At 31.4% G+C, this 15,788-nt stretch overlaps 2 protein-coding genes across 3 annotated transcripts in view; one reads left to right on the top strand and one right to left on the bottom strand.

Annotated features, from left to right (window-relative positions):
• Positions 1–15,788, top strand: part of LOC147734762 (hemagglutinin/amebocyte aggregation factor-like) — an 87,471-nt gene that overhangs the window by 53,342 nt on the left and 18,341 nt on the right. The window lies entirely within an intron of this gene.
• On the bottom strand, positions 2,486–14,809 carry LOC147734763 (uncharacterized). 2 transcript variants are annotated; one of them, XM_086953043.1, is made up of 4 exons: positions 14,801–14,809; positions 6,995–7,432; positions 5,429–5,644; positions 2,486–3,595 (listed from the first exon to the last, which is right to left on the bottom strand). In XM_086953043.1, the coding sequence occupies exons 2-4, from the start codon at positions 7,430–7,432 to the stop codon at positions 3,332–3,334; spliced, it is 918 nt and encodes a 305-aa protein (XP_086809169.1). In that variant the 5' UTR covers positions 14,801–14,809; the 3' UTR covers positions 2,486–3,331. The 2 variants fall into 2 exon arrangements, with proteins under 2 accessions (XP_086809169.1, XP_086809168.1); XM_086953042.1 differs by lacking the exon at positions 14,801–14,809 and having other exon boundaries at positions 6,995–7,876.

Genomic DNA, 15,788 nt, shown 5'->3' with positions numbered 1-15,788 from the left:
ATCCGCAAGGCAATCGGTTGTAATCAATGAAGTCAGGATAGAGAGTAAACACATCACATGATGACCCCCAAGCACTACCCACAAGTTCCCAATCCTCCCTACGACCCAAGGAAATAAGAAAGGAAAGAACAAGAGATAAAAAGTAATAAAAAGAAGAAAGGGAGAAAAAAGAGGCCCATAGAAATGAAACTATCAAGGAAATAATCCCCCCACCCTACACGCATGCAGAGGCTACGGCCTACCCCCCCCCCCCTAGCAGTGTGTCTGTCGCCCCAAAAGAGTACCCGAAATGTAGGAGAAAGAAAAAGAAGAAGAAAAGGAAAAAGAAAAGTCACGATTGATCGGAGGGGGGCCAAGGATATAATCAAAGCAAGCAATATCGTTACCCGCGGCCACCCAACCCCAGGCCCCGACCTAGCACCCATCCAACATGTACCTCCAGCAATTATTATTCACAGTCCCAGCCATGTACGTATCAGTTTGCAGCGAGGGAAAAAACATCTTCAGCCCTGTCCCCTCCGAACCCGCATGCCAACAGAATCCAGTTGCGGTACGGCCAACCGGAACGGGACGTGCCACCATGGAATCCATTGCAGAAGTCGGGGTGCTTGGGACGAGTCAAATTGGATTGGAGCTCGATAACAAAAGACAAAAGAAATCGCCACTGCCAGTCCAAGAAGAGCACAACAGGGAGCAGGACGAGGCGTGAGTTCCAGAGTAGCGGCCGGCCGATGCACAGACAGCAAGTCCAGGAGGACGCCTAGACGCATGTCACCAGAGGACAAAGGAGATGGGCAACATGGCGTCCGAGACACAAGCTCCGGCCATAACGAAGGATCAACATTGCCAAACTCCTTCAGGGCGGAGCCGAAGAGTACCACAGCGGGCACTGAGGCGCCTCTCTCCGTCGCTTCCGCATACTCCAGCTCGGGTGATCCACCGTCGATCGACTGAAGATGTGGCGTAGTGTGCAGTACTGAAGAACCATCATGGCCGGCTGGAGAAGTCCCAGCAAGCCGATCCCCCAAACCAGTGGCAGAGTCGCGAAAGGCCAACCGCAGGTCTTCCAGTGCAGCCAGGATGTCCCGAAGCCCCAGCGGTGGATCCAGAATAGAGGATGCAGCTGTGTCCACCATCTTAAGCGAGCAACTACAGAGCGCCTCGGAAAGCAAGTCCCCCTCGCCAGCCATCGACATCCGAGAATTTATGTGCCCTCTGCGGGGCCCAGGTGGTGCAGAAAACGTGAAAGCAGCCGGTCGTAGAGAGGCTCCAAGTGCAAGGGAATCGGCGGAGCAGGGAAACCCACCGGCAAGTCCAGGGTTTCCAATGCAGGAAGATGGCGTCCGCTGCGGAGGGCTGCAACAAAGAAGCGATCCCGGCCCTCTCCCAGCTAGGCCGGGATACAATATGTGGGAGCCGGATACAATGTTACAAGCGAGGCGCGCTGGGCTGCCGAGGGGAGAAAAAGGCTTCAGTGAAAAGCCCAGCGCCACGCTTCAGGTCCAGTGAACCGGCTCCTCCTACTCCGCAGCGGGCGCTGCTGTTGTTGTCGCCGCCGGCCGTCCCTACAAAGCAATGGCCCGGCTGCGGCCACTCGGAAGGCCGGAAAGGAAACAGGGGCTCCACACCGCCGGGGCTGCTCCGTTCTCGACAGGAGTTGCAGCAGCGCGGTCAGGAGCGTTCCACAGGTAAGCGTGGGGCTTGGAGGTGCAGGATATATGCCAGGATCTTGATGAAGGGTGCAAGGGTCGGCGGAGCCGAAGAGCTAGGCGGCCATCACGGCTGCAGGCTAGGCTCCTCCCCCACAACTATAAATATTGCATTTACTATGATTTTCCATAATGCGAAAAGTATTTACCTTGTACCCGAAGTTCTTGGTCTAATTATTTATCTAAAAAGGAATACTTTTTATTCTTGGTCTAATTATTTATATAAAAAGAAGTACTTATTTAAAAATTCGGTCTCAACTTCGTTCAGTGAGTGGGTGTATCATTTATTGCTTCTGTGAGTACAAAAAATGCTTTGCACTACCCCCTGATATGCCGAACTGCTTGCCCACGCTACCACAAAAATATAGTGTTAGTATTATCTACTTTTGCTCCTGTAAAACAATAAGGGTCACCTCAACCTCTCTGCAGTGTACCCTCTTGTGGTGCACTATATGGAGAGGTCGGGTTTCATACAAATAGTTTACACCGCTTCTTAAGCTAAGCCTGTCTGCTCTGTGACATAGCTACTAAGGGTAGAGTTCAGGTTTAAATTACTTAAACCATTACTGAACCTAACAAGCATTTGCAATGCAATAGGTCTCGCAATATTTAAGTTTGAGCTATTATTATTGTAAATGGCAATGCTTTTTGCTTTTTGTTATAGTTTTTTATTTAAATAAAAAGCAACATATAAGTATTTGTTGTTAATATTATTTATATAGTATGTTAATTTATTTGCATAAAATACTAGAAGAATTTCTTAACAAAAAAGTTTCACTTGATAAAATGTTTATTTGTACATTTTAATATCAAATAGGTAAGTGTGAACCACACAAATATATTGTGCAAACAGTGCAAAACATTTTAGTTATAAATATTTTCGTTTTCTGAGGTAGTTTGTAAGAAAATGGTTGTAAAAGGCAAACACTCAAATTCAAATGTAACATATAAAAGTACAGTTATAACTATTAAACATACATTAATAGTATAGTATAATTGTAAACACCACAAAATCGTGCAAACAGGGCAAAATATTTTAACCATAAATATTTTCGTTTTATGAGGTAGTTTGTAAGAAAATGATTGTAGAAGGCAAACACTCTAATTAAAATGTAACATATAATGGTACAGTTATAACTATTAAACATACATTAATAGTATAGTATAATTGTAAACATCACAAAATCGTGCAAACAGGGCAAAATATTTTGACCATAAATATTTTCGTTTTATGAGGTAGTTTGTAAGAAAATGATTGTAAAAGGCAAACACTCTAATAAAATGTAACATATAATGGTACAGTTTTGGATAGTAAACATACATTAGTAGTATAGTGTAATGGTAAACATCATATAAATATTGTGCAAACATTGCAATGCTGTTGTACTCATACTGTTCTTTTTTTTTTATGAACATGGTTTTTCAAGAAGCGACTTTTACATTCTAAATTAGGTGCAGTATATAAAAGTACAATTTTGCACAAAAATATTTCTTTGTATTAGTATCATTTGTATACTTTCAAAGAATGACTTTAGATATGGAAATACACATGTGATAAGTGTTCTAGGCAAAAAAAAAATTTTGTAGTAGTTGAAGGAAATTTTTTTGTTGTCATTTTTTCTTTATATTTGTTCAAGGACATCTGTGATGCATCCATTGCAAAACAAGACTTTTAGTTTAATGGGTAAATATGCCATTAGTGCATCCTCAAAGTTGTCAGTCTCTTGTTCTATTCCTAAGAAGTCCATTAAAGCAATATTCACAATGTCTATTGACTGTAAATTTTCGTTTGTTTCCACTTGAGCTGTCATCGTAGTATTTTCCTGTAATATTTTTTCAACTCCATATAAGGTAATGAAAATTGTTTCCTTTGGAGGTTGCACAACCTATTGAAAAATTGTTGTAAAAAACCATTATTGTTATATTTGCATTATTTCTAAAATATATGCAAGTGTTATAAATGCAATACATCAAGTTGTAGAAAAATATTTACATACTTCGGCAGCATACATTAAATGAAAAGTCAATATTATAAATAGAGGTACTTGTAAGTAGCCTTTTATTTTATCGAGATAGTGGCAATCTTGTAGTCTATATATATTGGTAGACATGTAATAGGTATGTTGCGGGCATTATTTTACTAAATCATCAGTGTATTTACATTTTTATTGATTTAGTAAAATAACAATTAAGTTTTTTTTATATGTGTAGGCATATAGATGTATATGCTTTCTTTGTAGATTTTTTTTGTATTGGTATTTTACAATCAAATTTCTCTAATTGTAAAATACTAAAATAATTTGCATGCATTATATGCATGTACGTAGACTTATGGTAAGATATGCAAAATTGTGATTGCATATTTTGTTTAAGCTATTGCATTGTAGTATATTATGGGGGTGCTACAGGATGTTTAAGTAACATGCTTGCTTGTTGGAATTTTCTATTTGGAATTCAGTCTCAGTTTCAAAATGCTTGATTCATTTTGTACACTTACAATTATATAGCAACATTCATGTATAATTGAAGTCACTTTTATAAAGGATTACAGCATGATAAAAGATGCTAAAACAATTACATTAATACATTCATATAGCTAATCAAGATAAAAACCTCAAGAAGAAAGTAAGCACTAAATGTAGCATCAATGTAAACATTGCTGCAGGGCATGCCAAGTTGAATAGTACTAAAGAAGAGGCCTATATAGGATGTAAAGTACAGTAATATGTGCAAAATAAGCCAAGATTTGATATAGCATTTAGCAGCAATTTTGCAAATTAATGCAAAGACATATCATATTAAAAATAATCATTTATATATAGCAGTCTTTTTTAAACGTTTGATATAGCATGCAAATAGATGGTACAAATATGATACCTATGCTAGGCCTAAAGTGCCATAGTATGTGCAAAATATACAAAAATTGAATGTTATATTAACAGGAATTTTTAGCATCTAGTGCAAAATTTGACAAGTGAGGTAGTATCAGTTGGAGAGAGGTCTAAACTGAGAATAAAGTGCAATAGTGTGTGCAAAATATGCAAGGATAACTAAAGTGCAATTAATAACGTCTCTTACGTATTTTAGTAGCAACAAAAGAATGGCCTAAATCTGGCATAAAGTGCAAGTATGTTTAAAAATATGCAATTATAAGTAAGGTGCAATGTCAAAGTTTCCTATGTATTTAGCAACAATTATATATAGAAAGTTTTAAAAGGTATAGGTCCAGAGGGGTACAAAGCCAAGGGAACAAAGATAATGAGATCTAAAGAGATAATTATAACTAAAGTTCATGTGTATGAGAAATGCAAAACGTTTTGCAATAGCTTACAGGGGTAAGTAGGTGTCTGTTTTAATGCAGATCATATTATAATTGATTTCCTGTGCTCGATATAGTTAAGAATATAAGTTGCTAGACGGTAACATATATTAGGGGTTGACAGGTCAAATAAGAGTTGCATTGCAACTTATATCACACGTATTGTTTTTCTAAAAATAGTTGCTTTATATAAAACTTGCTAAAACTAGTATAAAAGTTGTAAAGTGGTAAAAATTGGCAGAAAATCTGTTTCGATCCAATTGCATGGGCACAGGCTTATTTAGTTTACTCCAAAAATACATTTGTACATATTGTTACCTTGCCTGAAAAACATTATTGTGTGGAAAAAAGGATTAAAAAGGATAACATTGGTGTTGTATAGTTTAGAAATTTCACTTACTTGTATGATTGTATGTCTTGTCGTATTTAATATTTTTTCTCCGCTAAATTCGTGTACAGTCATATGAGTTAGCTGTACATATGTTCCCAGATTAAAAATAAAGTCTGTTGCTTCTCTCCACAGACTTATCTTAACAGAGTCGGTAGCATCTTTTATAGTGATGCTTCTTATTTTTGTTTCTTGTCCTTTAACAATTATGATTCTTGTATCTTCAATCTGTAATTTAAATTTTGTTTTTAGTATTGAGTTAATGCAGTCACATTTATGTATTGTTTTAATTTAATAAATCTGTTTACACATTTTTATTAGGACTATATACTTTTGTAAAAGAATAGCATTTGTTTTAAGCAATCAATATTTATTTGTAAATTATTTACTCACCTTATATTTAGTTGCGATTTGTTCTTTTGCCCTTATTGTAAGTGTATTGAAACTATCATGTTTAAAGTACTTTACTTACCTTAGTATTACATAAATGTGTTACTATCATACTTAAAGCGCTTTACTTACCTTATAATTGAAATTGTTCGTTGCTGTATATTTGTAAACATTGTATTAGAGTTTTTTACTTACTTTACTATTGAAAGAAATGCTATTTTCATATCTGAAGTGCTTTACTTACCTCTTAATTTAAATTGATTGTTGCTGTATATTTGTAAACATTGTATTAAAATTTTTAGTACAAAATAGTATTAAAATGTATTTCATACTGGATAAAATTGTATGCAGAAAGCATTTTCACATTGGTTTTTGTTATTGTATTTAATCTTAACTGTAATTACTACCAAATGTAAAATGCTTTACTTACCTTATACTTGATAGGTAATTTTTACTCTAAAATAGTATCATTTGTCTACAATTGTTTGCTAGTTAGCATTGTTAAAACTCTACAAAGCATTGGAAGAATTTGTGGTGTAGAATACTGCAAATGCCATTTGCTTTTCGGAATGAATATTTATTAAAGAAGCAAGCATATATAAAGGGCTTTACTTACCTTATAGTTGGTATTTAATTGTTATTCTTAAAACTTGTATTTTGTTTTGAAAATTGTTTGCAAGTAAGCAATGTGATAGCTCACTTAATATTAAAGAATATTTTTTAGGCAAAGTACTAATTCAATTTTTTCATAGAATGTAACTTTTCAGGAAATGCAAACATATGTAAAGCGCTTTACTCACCTTATAATAACTACTGATTGGCTGTATTTCCAATGATTTCTGGGGGCAAAGTACTAATTCAATTTTTTTGTAGAATGTAATTTTTTAGGAAATGCAAACACATGTAAAGCGCTTTACTTACCTTGTAATTACTATGGATTGGCTGCATTTATAAATTTTTCTTGGATATTTGGTAATAACAGTTGAAAATAACATTGGATATTTATTATGGTCATATAGTATAGCATGTACACTGCAAATTATTTATACATATGATTATATGCAAATTATATGTACAATTGCATAGCAAACAGTTATATATAGGCATTTGTGGAAATGTTTTTTGGGCATTACAAAGGAGATGAATTGCAAATATCATAGTAATAGCAAATAATTTACTGCATCTTACCTCTGTTACTGTTCCAGATACACTTAGTAGTGTTTTTATGGCAGCTTCGCGTACAGCCTTAATAGGAGAGACTGGCGGTGCCACTGGATTTAAAATATACTGTGCTTCCTGGATAAGAGATCGCGAAATAGAAAGTGCAGGCATTCTTGCAATTTTTGTTTTTTTGGTTATCAATATTACACCATCTTTCAAAATGTAATTTCTAATCATGAGTCCATTTTGTTCTTTTGTTTGTTGATAGTATTCTTCATTATAACAAGTTGATTTAATACATCCAGTTTCATCTGCAAGTGACATGTGGTACAATACTTTATTCTCATTTTTGGCATTTCTGTAGTAAGTTTTAGATGAACATTGTATAACGTTGACACGGACTCCTTTTTGATATGGTTTGGCATCTACTTGTCTGTCGTTCTTGAGTTCTTCAATAGAAATCATCTGTAAAATATAATGCATTAAGTTAGAATGGTAGATAATGTTGTAAAATAAATATATACAGACAGTAATGTAATGCTTTATTTAGATAGCTATCCATATAGGTTTGTGATCACTGTAATATGATTCTAAAGTGCCACAATTTATAAAGCATGTATTTGTAAAAATGTGGTCTAATAAAGAATTGTAGTCTGTCGTAGCTGTTGTTATTCTTTGTTCGCAATTGAAATATGTTAGCATGTGACTTAAAAGTAATTTAGCATTGTGTGTTGTTTGTAGTAAATCAATATTGAAGTCACCCATTATTATATATTTATGGAGTGGGTATGCATTCATTGTAGTTGTCAATATTGCTAAAAATGTTTCTGTTGGCACTTTGGGTTGTTTGTAAACAAATACTATTAAGTAATTTGTGTTGTTTATTGTTTGTGTTATTGTCAGTATGTCAACTTGTTGTGTTGTAGTAAATATTGGATTTATAATTATTTGTGCTTTGGAATAGATTGCAATTCCATGTTTTGTTTGTTTATTGGAAAAATTGTCAAATATTACACAATTATAATTATCTATATTATATGCATTGCTAGGTGTTTTGTGTGTTATATTAATTTCAGTTAAGCATAATATGTCTGCGCTTAATATGTTATTATCAGCATTCATTGATTTGAAATGTTTTTGTAATGATCTTATGTTATGTGTTATTATTGTAAAGTATTTGCTATATTGTGCTATTTGTGTTATAGATATATCTAATATCATGTCTGTTTTTAAGCGTAGCATTTCTTCATGTACTTTATAATGTGTTGCTATCTTATTTTCATTGAAATTTTTCAAATATATATTTTTCAATGATTTTGCTCGACTAATTGCTACATAATGTAAGTGATGTGTTTTGATGTTATTAAAATGTATATATAATGGTTCTATTGTCTGTCCTTGTGTTCTATGTATAGTACGTGCTGATGATTGTCGTATGGGGAATTGTTTTCGTATAATAGTGATACATTTTTTGCTGTATTGAAATTGACGAGAAATTTTAAATATTGGTGTCCAAGCATTAGAAATACTTGTATGAAATAGATGCTTGTTTTGTTGTCTTGTTTGTGTACCTATTTTCTGATTGTCAAAAAATATCCAAATAATAATTGGGATATCATCTACACAATCTACATACTCAACTATGCCTGTTGCACCATTAGTTAAACCATCATTAACATTAATGTTTGAAGTTAAATCATATCGTAATTTTATTGCAATATGTAATGTCCTTGATAAATTCATTGTTTGTGTTGCATTTGTAGGTAATCTTTCTAGTATTGCTTCTTTTGCCATTGCACTTAGGTCTCCTGCTACTGTATCTATTGCTATTGTTGTGTACACAGCATAGTGTTTGATGTGTTCTTGTAAAACATTATTATTAATTTCATCTACTTCTTTATTTGTACCCATGATATATGGTATTGATTTCATTGTATGTAAGTCAGGTTGTATTTCGCGAGTCTTTAATGTTTGTATATCATCATTAGTATGTTCACCTATTCTTAGTCTATTAAGCATTTCTGCAAATGGTAAATCATTTATTTGTCGCATTATTTTAGTAAGTTCATATAATTTGAAATTTGCTTGCCACAAGTTTGTACTTAATGGTGCATACATGTGTCTTGAATTTTCAAATATATATGAATCAAAAACAGGTTTCAATTGGTAAAAGTCTCCAATAGCTATTATAGAAATTCCTCCAAAAGTATTGTTTGAGGCTTTTATTTCTTGCATTCTATTGTGTATAAAAGTGAGCATATTTGTTCCTACCATTGAAATTTCATCTATTACTAATACTTTTAAATGCATTAGTTTGCTTTGTAGTGCTGCTCTATTTTCATGTGTTAATTGTTTATATGATAAAGTTTGTGAGATTGGAATTTTGAATGTGCTATGTAATGTTTGTCCACTAATATTATGTGCTGCTTGTCCTGTTGGTGCAGTAAGCAAGATATGAATATTGTCTGGATTTTCTCCTGCTTTGGTATTGTAGTATCTTAGTAATGTTTGGTAAAGTGCAGTTATGAGAAAACTTTTACCTACTCCAGCACCTCCAGTACAAAAAGTAAAGAAATTTGTTGTTTGAGTTTTGAGCCAATGTAAATGGTGATACACAAAATTTAGTTGCTCAGATGTTAAATTTTGCATTATGTTATTGTATTCTTCTTCAGGTAATAAATTATTTACCAGTAAATCTTCTTCTGTTGTGCTTCTAACTCCTAAATCTAGTGACAAGTCGTAGTTTACATTATCATCATTATGTGCAGGTATTTCACTGTCATCTATTGGTATTTGTTCTGTTGGTGATGCTGGTGATATTAGTGTATTGTCATTATTATGTTCTACATCATCATAGGGTGTTATATTTTGCTTGTTATATAATGAAAAATTATTATCAATTTCTATTTGTAACTCCAGGTATCTTTCGTAGTATGTATCTTTGTCTGAAATTATATTACTTTCTATTCTCCAGGGGTAAAAAAGCATTAATAATTCCCTGTAATAGTCTTCAGGTTCATTAATTTTATTAAATTTGCGATATCGTATTATTTTTTTTTTTTTACGGCAAGTGTATTTTTTAGTAGTTTCATTGGAAGTTAATTCATTTATTTCAAGTTCTTCATCATCAGAACTATAAAAGTTTGTTTCTAACAGTAAATTATCATAACTGTTTTGTACTTTTCTTATTTTACTCTTTGGTACTATATCATATTTAGATGCATAATCAGCTAAAGTACATGTTTCTAATGTTATTGGTCGTTTGCTATACTTATTAATTATATTATCAAGTTGTATTTTTGTTGATGTTTCTGGCATCATGTTAATTGTATGCATGTCTTTCATTAAGTACGTCCGTTTGTCTGGTAAACTTGTATTAATAAATAAAAATGATCTAGAGCTTTTCCTTAATGGCATTTGTAGAATTAGATAAGCAGCTTCTTGTGCACTAATTTCAGTGCAATTCAAAAATTTGTTTCCAATATGCTTTAATTGCTCTTTAATGTTTACATTATGAGAGACTTCTTTCGCGGCTTGTGCTATTATTTTGCTTAATCCTCGTTGAGATTTACTCAAATATGATACAATATATACTGCACAAGCATATGCATCTAAGACATATTGTATATCTATGTTAGCTTGCCATGCCTGTAATATTATTCTGTTGTAATTATTAATAAAAGATTCAGCTGGTGTTCTTTGCAAAAATATAGTTGTTTTGTTTATTTGTAAGCGTATGCATTTTATATATTGCTCTTCTGTCAATTCTATTTTGTGTAGAAACTCTTCATATGTGTAATGTGGAAAGCTTTCTGAGGACATAGTCGAATAGATAATATCAATTTGTTGCTTTGCAATTGTATCTTTTTTATCTAATTGTAATGGCTTTAATATTTTAGTACATGGCATAGGATATTTTGGGTATTGATATTTGCAAATCTTTTTATGTTTTATACGACAATTTTTAGTATGTCCATGTTTCTGCAATGGAAGTAAACATTCAAAGGACAGTTCTTCTGTTTTTTGACAAGTTATATGTTTGTTAATAAAAGATATAACTTTGTCATCTTTGTCTATGCTATATTGTGGTGCATTATTTACCCAAAGTAAAGCATGTATATGTGGTGATCCTCTTTGTTGAAATTCAACTCTGTAAAAATAATCTGATACTTTACCTATTGGATTACTCTTGTGTAATAATATGCAGTTAAATAATTTCTTTACTTGATAATCAAATTGTCGTGCACAAGTAATAGGATCTTGTTGTATTAAACTACATTTACTTTCCCAAGACATACTTTTGAATTCTTCTCTGGTGCATTCTTTAAGTTTCTTTATACGTAACAATATATTAATTAAGTGATACCATTTTGTTTCTGCTGCAGACAAAGTCAAAAAAAAAGTTGGAATGCCCAATTGTCTTATCATAGCAAACAAATCACGTTTGCAATTTTCCCAGTAAGGAGGAGAACTGCGTATTGTTTTCAATATTTTGTATCCCTCATTAAAGTGCAATATAGTTTGTAAATTTTCTTTTATGTCTTTTACTGTTATTATTTTGCCATCTGTAAAATGTTTTCTAAGTGATATAAATATTTTATCTTGTATTTGTTTAATTTGCAATTTTTTTAATTTGAAAAACAGATTAGTTATATTATTAGCTACTCTCTTATCATAACTTCTTAATTCCACTTTACATATTGTACTATAATGTACTGATACATGTCTATCTTCATTAGCTGTTCTACGTTTACCACAAAATATTGTAGGAAATGCTAAATATTCTGAATCTTTATCCTCAAATAATCCACGTGGTGTATTATGCTCAGCAGGTGCCAAACTCAATACAATTCTGTTATCGTCTGTTATTGTTTCATTAGTTAATAATGTATCTAAATTGCCTACAGGCATGTTGTCTGTACTACTTGAATCATCACTACTATTAGATGTTTGTAGACTATTTGTTTCAATTGGAACATATTCCCAATCTGAATTTATAGTTACTCCATATTCTTTAAACAAATCACTATTGTATGCTAACCATGAAGCTGCTCTTTTAACTATATTTGGTCTTACATTTTCATAGTGTGTGTATGATTTGTACTGTAATTTTCTTTTTAATTTAATTGGTATTGTCATAGTATCACTTATTTGTCTTGGTAATATTGTAACGGTGGTCATAACATCGGCTGGAACGTTTACTACAGCACCTGTTAAGGATTTTTGAAATCCACGTGGCAGTGTTTTAATTTGTAAAAAAGGTATTCTTGGAGATATTAATCTTTCTTCTAAGTCATACAAATGTAATTCAGGTGGTATATCAGGGAAACTCATGCCATTATAAACTGAACATGGTGGTATTTTATTTTGAATAATGTACTTATAGCATGTATTACATGAATAATTACTTGGCTGGTTACTAATATTACATAATATAAAAGTCTTGTTGTGCATTATATTGCAGATATTTCTAACTGATTCTTTATGCCACATTTGGTTACAAATAGTGCATATATATTCAGGTCCATAATAGATTTCATTAATAAAATGATCTATGATGGACTTTGTAGCTGGTTGATTAATATTTGTATTCTGTGTTACATGTAATGCTACATTTTCAACAAAAGAATCATTATTTTTTGTTTGGCTAATAGTAGCGTCCGGTATTTCTGAGTAGTCATTACAAATATTAGGGCTTATAGTATGTTCTGTTTTATTTGTTTGTTGTAAACTAATATTATCCTTCTTGGTAGTAACATTTACTCTAATATCTATAGGAGTAATAGGTATAGTTTCAGATGCTAACTTAACACTATAATGTATTATCATATGTGCAAGTCCTTTTTTATTTTGTGTAATTAGTCTCCTCTGAGTTTTTTGAAAAGAACTTTTAAGTATTGAATTAATAGTAATTGGTATAATAGTTAGTGATATTGATTCATAAATTAGGGGCAAGATGTTATTTGAAAGCATTGTTAGATGCTTCACTAAATGTGTTATTGTTGTACTATGTAAAAGTATTGTTTTGCAATTATGTGTTTCCTGACTATGTGATGTTGTATTCAAATAATAAGTAAAGTAGTTGTTATCTTGTTCTGTAATAACAAATACAATTTTATTCAAGTACATTATGACAGAATTATATGTAGTTAATGTATTTTGTAAAGCAAATGTAATATTTCTTTGTAAAGTATCATTCTGTAATATTATATGTATTTGTTTTTTTTTAAGCTGAATTGAATATGTTGTATTATTATATTTAATGTATTTAGGTATGTCATTTATGTCTATATTTTGTGTTTTATAAAACATCAGCATGTCTTCATACATTTTTTCGCCAAGTTGCATTATATTATGTATCTCTTGTATGGACCAGTTTTTCATAAATGTTAATTTGTTGTAAAGTACAGCAAATATAATATAGCAAATATATAAGCTATGTAGTTCATTATCTTGAAATTTTGTTTTTAAAATGCTATTATTTACTTCCAATAACTTGCTATTACCTGTAAACTCATTATTGACAATGCTTATATTACTAACATGTAATGCTTTGTTTGAGAGTTGTTCGATATGACTATTTTTAGATTTTTTTGCGGTAACATTACTGACTTTACTTTGGCTAGTATCCAATGTTATATTTGATAGTAATTGCTCTTTTAAAATTAACTCTTCTATATTTGTTTTATTCTTTGATATTTTCTTTTTATCTTTTTTAAAATTTTGCAAGTGTTTAGTAACTTCTGTTTCTTTGCTAAGAACAGTAATTTTTTGTTTTTTACAACGTTTACTATTTTTAATTTTAGTGGAAGGTCTTTTTGTTGCTGTTTTTATTAAAGTAGTCGTTTCAGATAATGTATTTAAGGCTGATTTACCTACTTCGATATTTGTAGCATTTTCTGTAAGTGTACTTTGCAATCTAGATGTTGATGCTTTAACATTCTCAATGTTATTGCTATTTTGTTGTACATAAATGTTTGCTTTATGTACAAAAAAATTTGTTTTATTTTTTAATTTTTTTTCTTCTATTTTTAAAGCACGATTAAATGATTTTTTTAGTATTTTCTGAATATTTATTGCCGTTAATTCAAACTGGACATCTCCTGCATTAAATGCTTTGATGCTATTTGCTAAATTTTTAATATACTGAATTACTTCTTCAAAAGTTTTTTTTTTAAGTAGTACACATGTGCCATCATGTTGTGGCATTCCAGTCTCATTTCGGCTATGTGAATCAAATACAAAATAGCTATCTTCATTTTTAAAAATAGATATAACATAGACATCCATACAAAGCAATACTCCAGAAGCTGTTATTGTTAAATTTAATGCTTCTTGTATGTCTGGATATATCAAATCAAAACGTGTAAATATATTACCATAGTAAGCTTCTCCTAATTTAATTGCATAAATATCATTTCCATGTGTAATATATTTAGGCAGATCATCAGGATGCATATAATCCTGTTTATTGATGGAATGCATCTCTAAATATAATGCATTTCCAAGATCCATTATATTATGTAAATCTTCTGCATCCCATATATTAGCTATTTTATTTTGGTTGTGAATAATAGCAAAAGTACTGTTTGGAAGGCATTGTTTGCCTCTTGAATGTATAGAAAACTTTTCATGGCCTTGATGGTATTGAGCTTGTATGCTATTATGCATTATTTTATATTTACAAAAGGTTATTTGTATGTTAATATTTTACAAATTGTATGTATTTACTAAATATATTGTATATCTACAATTTTGTACAAATAATAACAAGTAGTCTGTTTTATAGGTTAGCTTTTAAATGATAATAACAATAGAAGAATAGATCTTTACCTTATTGTTTTCTTCTTCTTTATTTGAAGTACCTGAAATACAAAGTTTTGTTTAATATAATTAATAATATGTACATATGATATATTTGTAATATAATAGCATTAAAACAATATGCATGTTAAAGAACATATATTTTAAGAAACATGTTGAACCGGATGATACCAAGATGTTATAATAAACTTTTGGATGATTTAATATAATAATATATCAAACATTTAATATTTATTTGGAGATGATTGCTGTAATATTGCACAAATATATTATATACAGCATCATTAATACATTCTATATCATTTAAAAGTATATATAAGTAGCATCTTATTGTCTATTTAGCTATGCTGGTGCTTTCAGGCTGCTTACATATTAGTCCTTACCATAATATTATAATGTTTAATTACTCAATCCTACTATAATGTTAGGCTTGTATTTCCATAAAAGAATAATTATACATATTTTGTTATTAATTTTTAATGTAAATCTGATAACAGTTTAAAATACTAGCATTTCTAATGCGATATATTTTTATAGTAAGTTTCACCTAATTGCTTTGTTAAATATTTGAACAGCTACTGCAACAAAAGAATACAAATAGCAAGCTCAAAAATGTGTATCTTTGTTTTCGTAGCAATAGTGGCATGCTGGCTTTATGAATTAGTGTGAAAGTTAGGTGTGCCATATTGCAATTGATATATCTGTAAATTATAAAAATGTTAACATAATGCATGCACAGCTTTGTGATATGTGTGTCTGTGGAAGTCATGCATTGATGGCTGGATGTTTGTCTGTTTATTTGAAATATGCCGTTTTAGTTGTTGATGTTTGCCTGGTGAAAGCATATATTGAATGTTGTTGATGTTTTTTTTGTGAAAGCATGCATGACAGATGGTGCTGTATGTTAAGTGGAATAGTGCAGTGTTATCTTCTAACAGAATAAAACATGTCAGTGTTCATTATTCACAGCATGAAAAACACCTGACAGCTTAAAATA

Source organism: Lissotriton vulgaris, chromosome 1_2 (genome assembly GCF_964263255.1).
Source record: "Lissotriton vulgaris chromosome 1_2, aLisVul1.2, whole genome shotgun sequence".
Classification (NCBI taxonomy): Eukaryota; Metazoa; Chordata; class Amphibia; order Caudata; family Salamandridae; genus Lissotriton; species Lissotriton vulgaris.
The sequence above is the reverse complement of the archived record's forward strand: the minus strand, read 5'-3'. Positions and strand labels throughout refer to the sequence as shown.

Excerpts from the sequence above, each read along its gene's own strand:
- LOC147734763 (XM_086953042.1), bottom strand. The coding sequence starts at position 7,450 with ATGCATTATATTTTACAGATGATTTCTATTGAAGAACTCAAGAACGAC. Across the intron at positions 5,645-6,994 it reads TATCTGGAACAGTAACAGAG|ATTGAAGATACAAGAATCAT; the intron begins GTAAGATGCAGT and ends TTTAAATTACAG. Across the intron at positions 3,596-5,428 it reads CAAGACATACAATCATACAA|GTTGTGCAACCTCCAAAGGA; the intron begins GTAAGTGAAATT and ends ATTTTTCAATAG.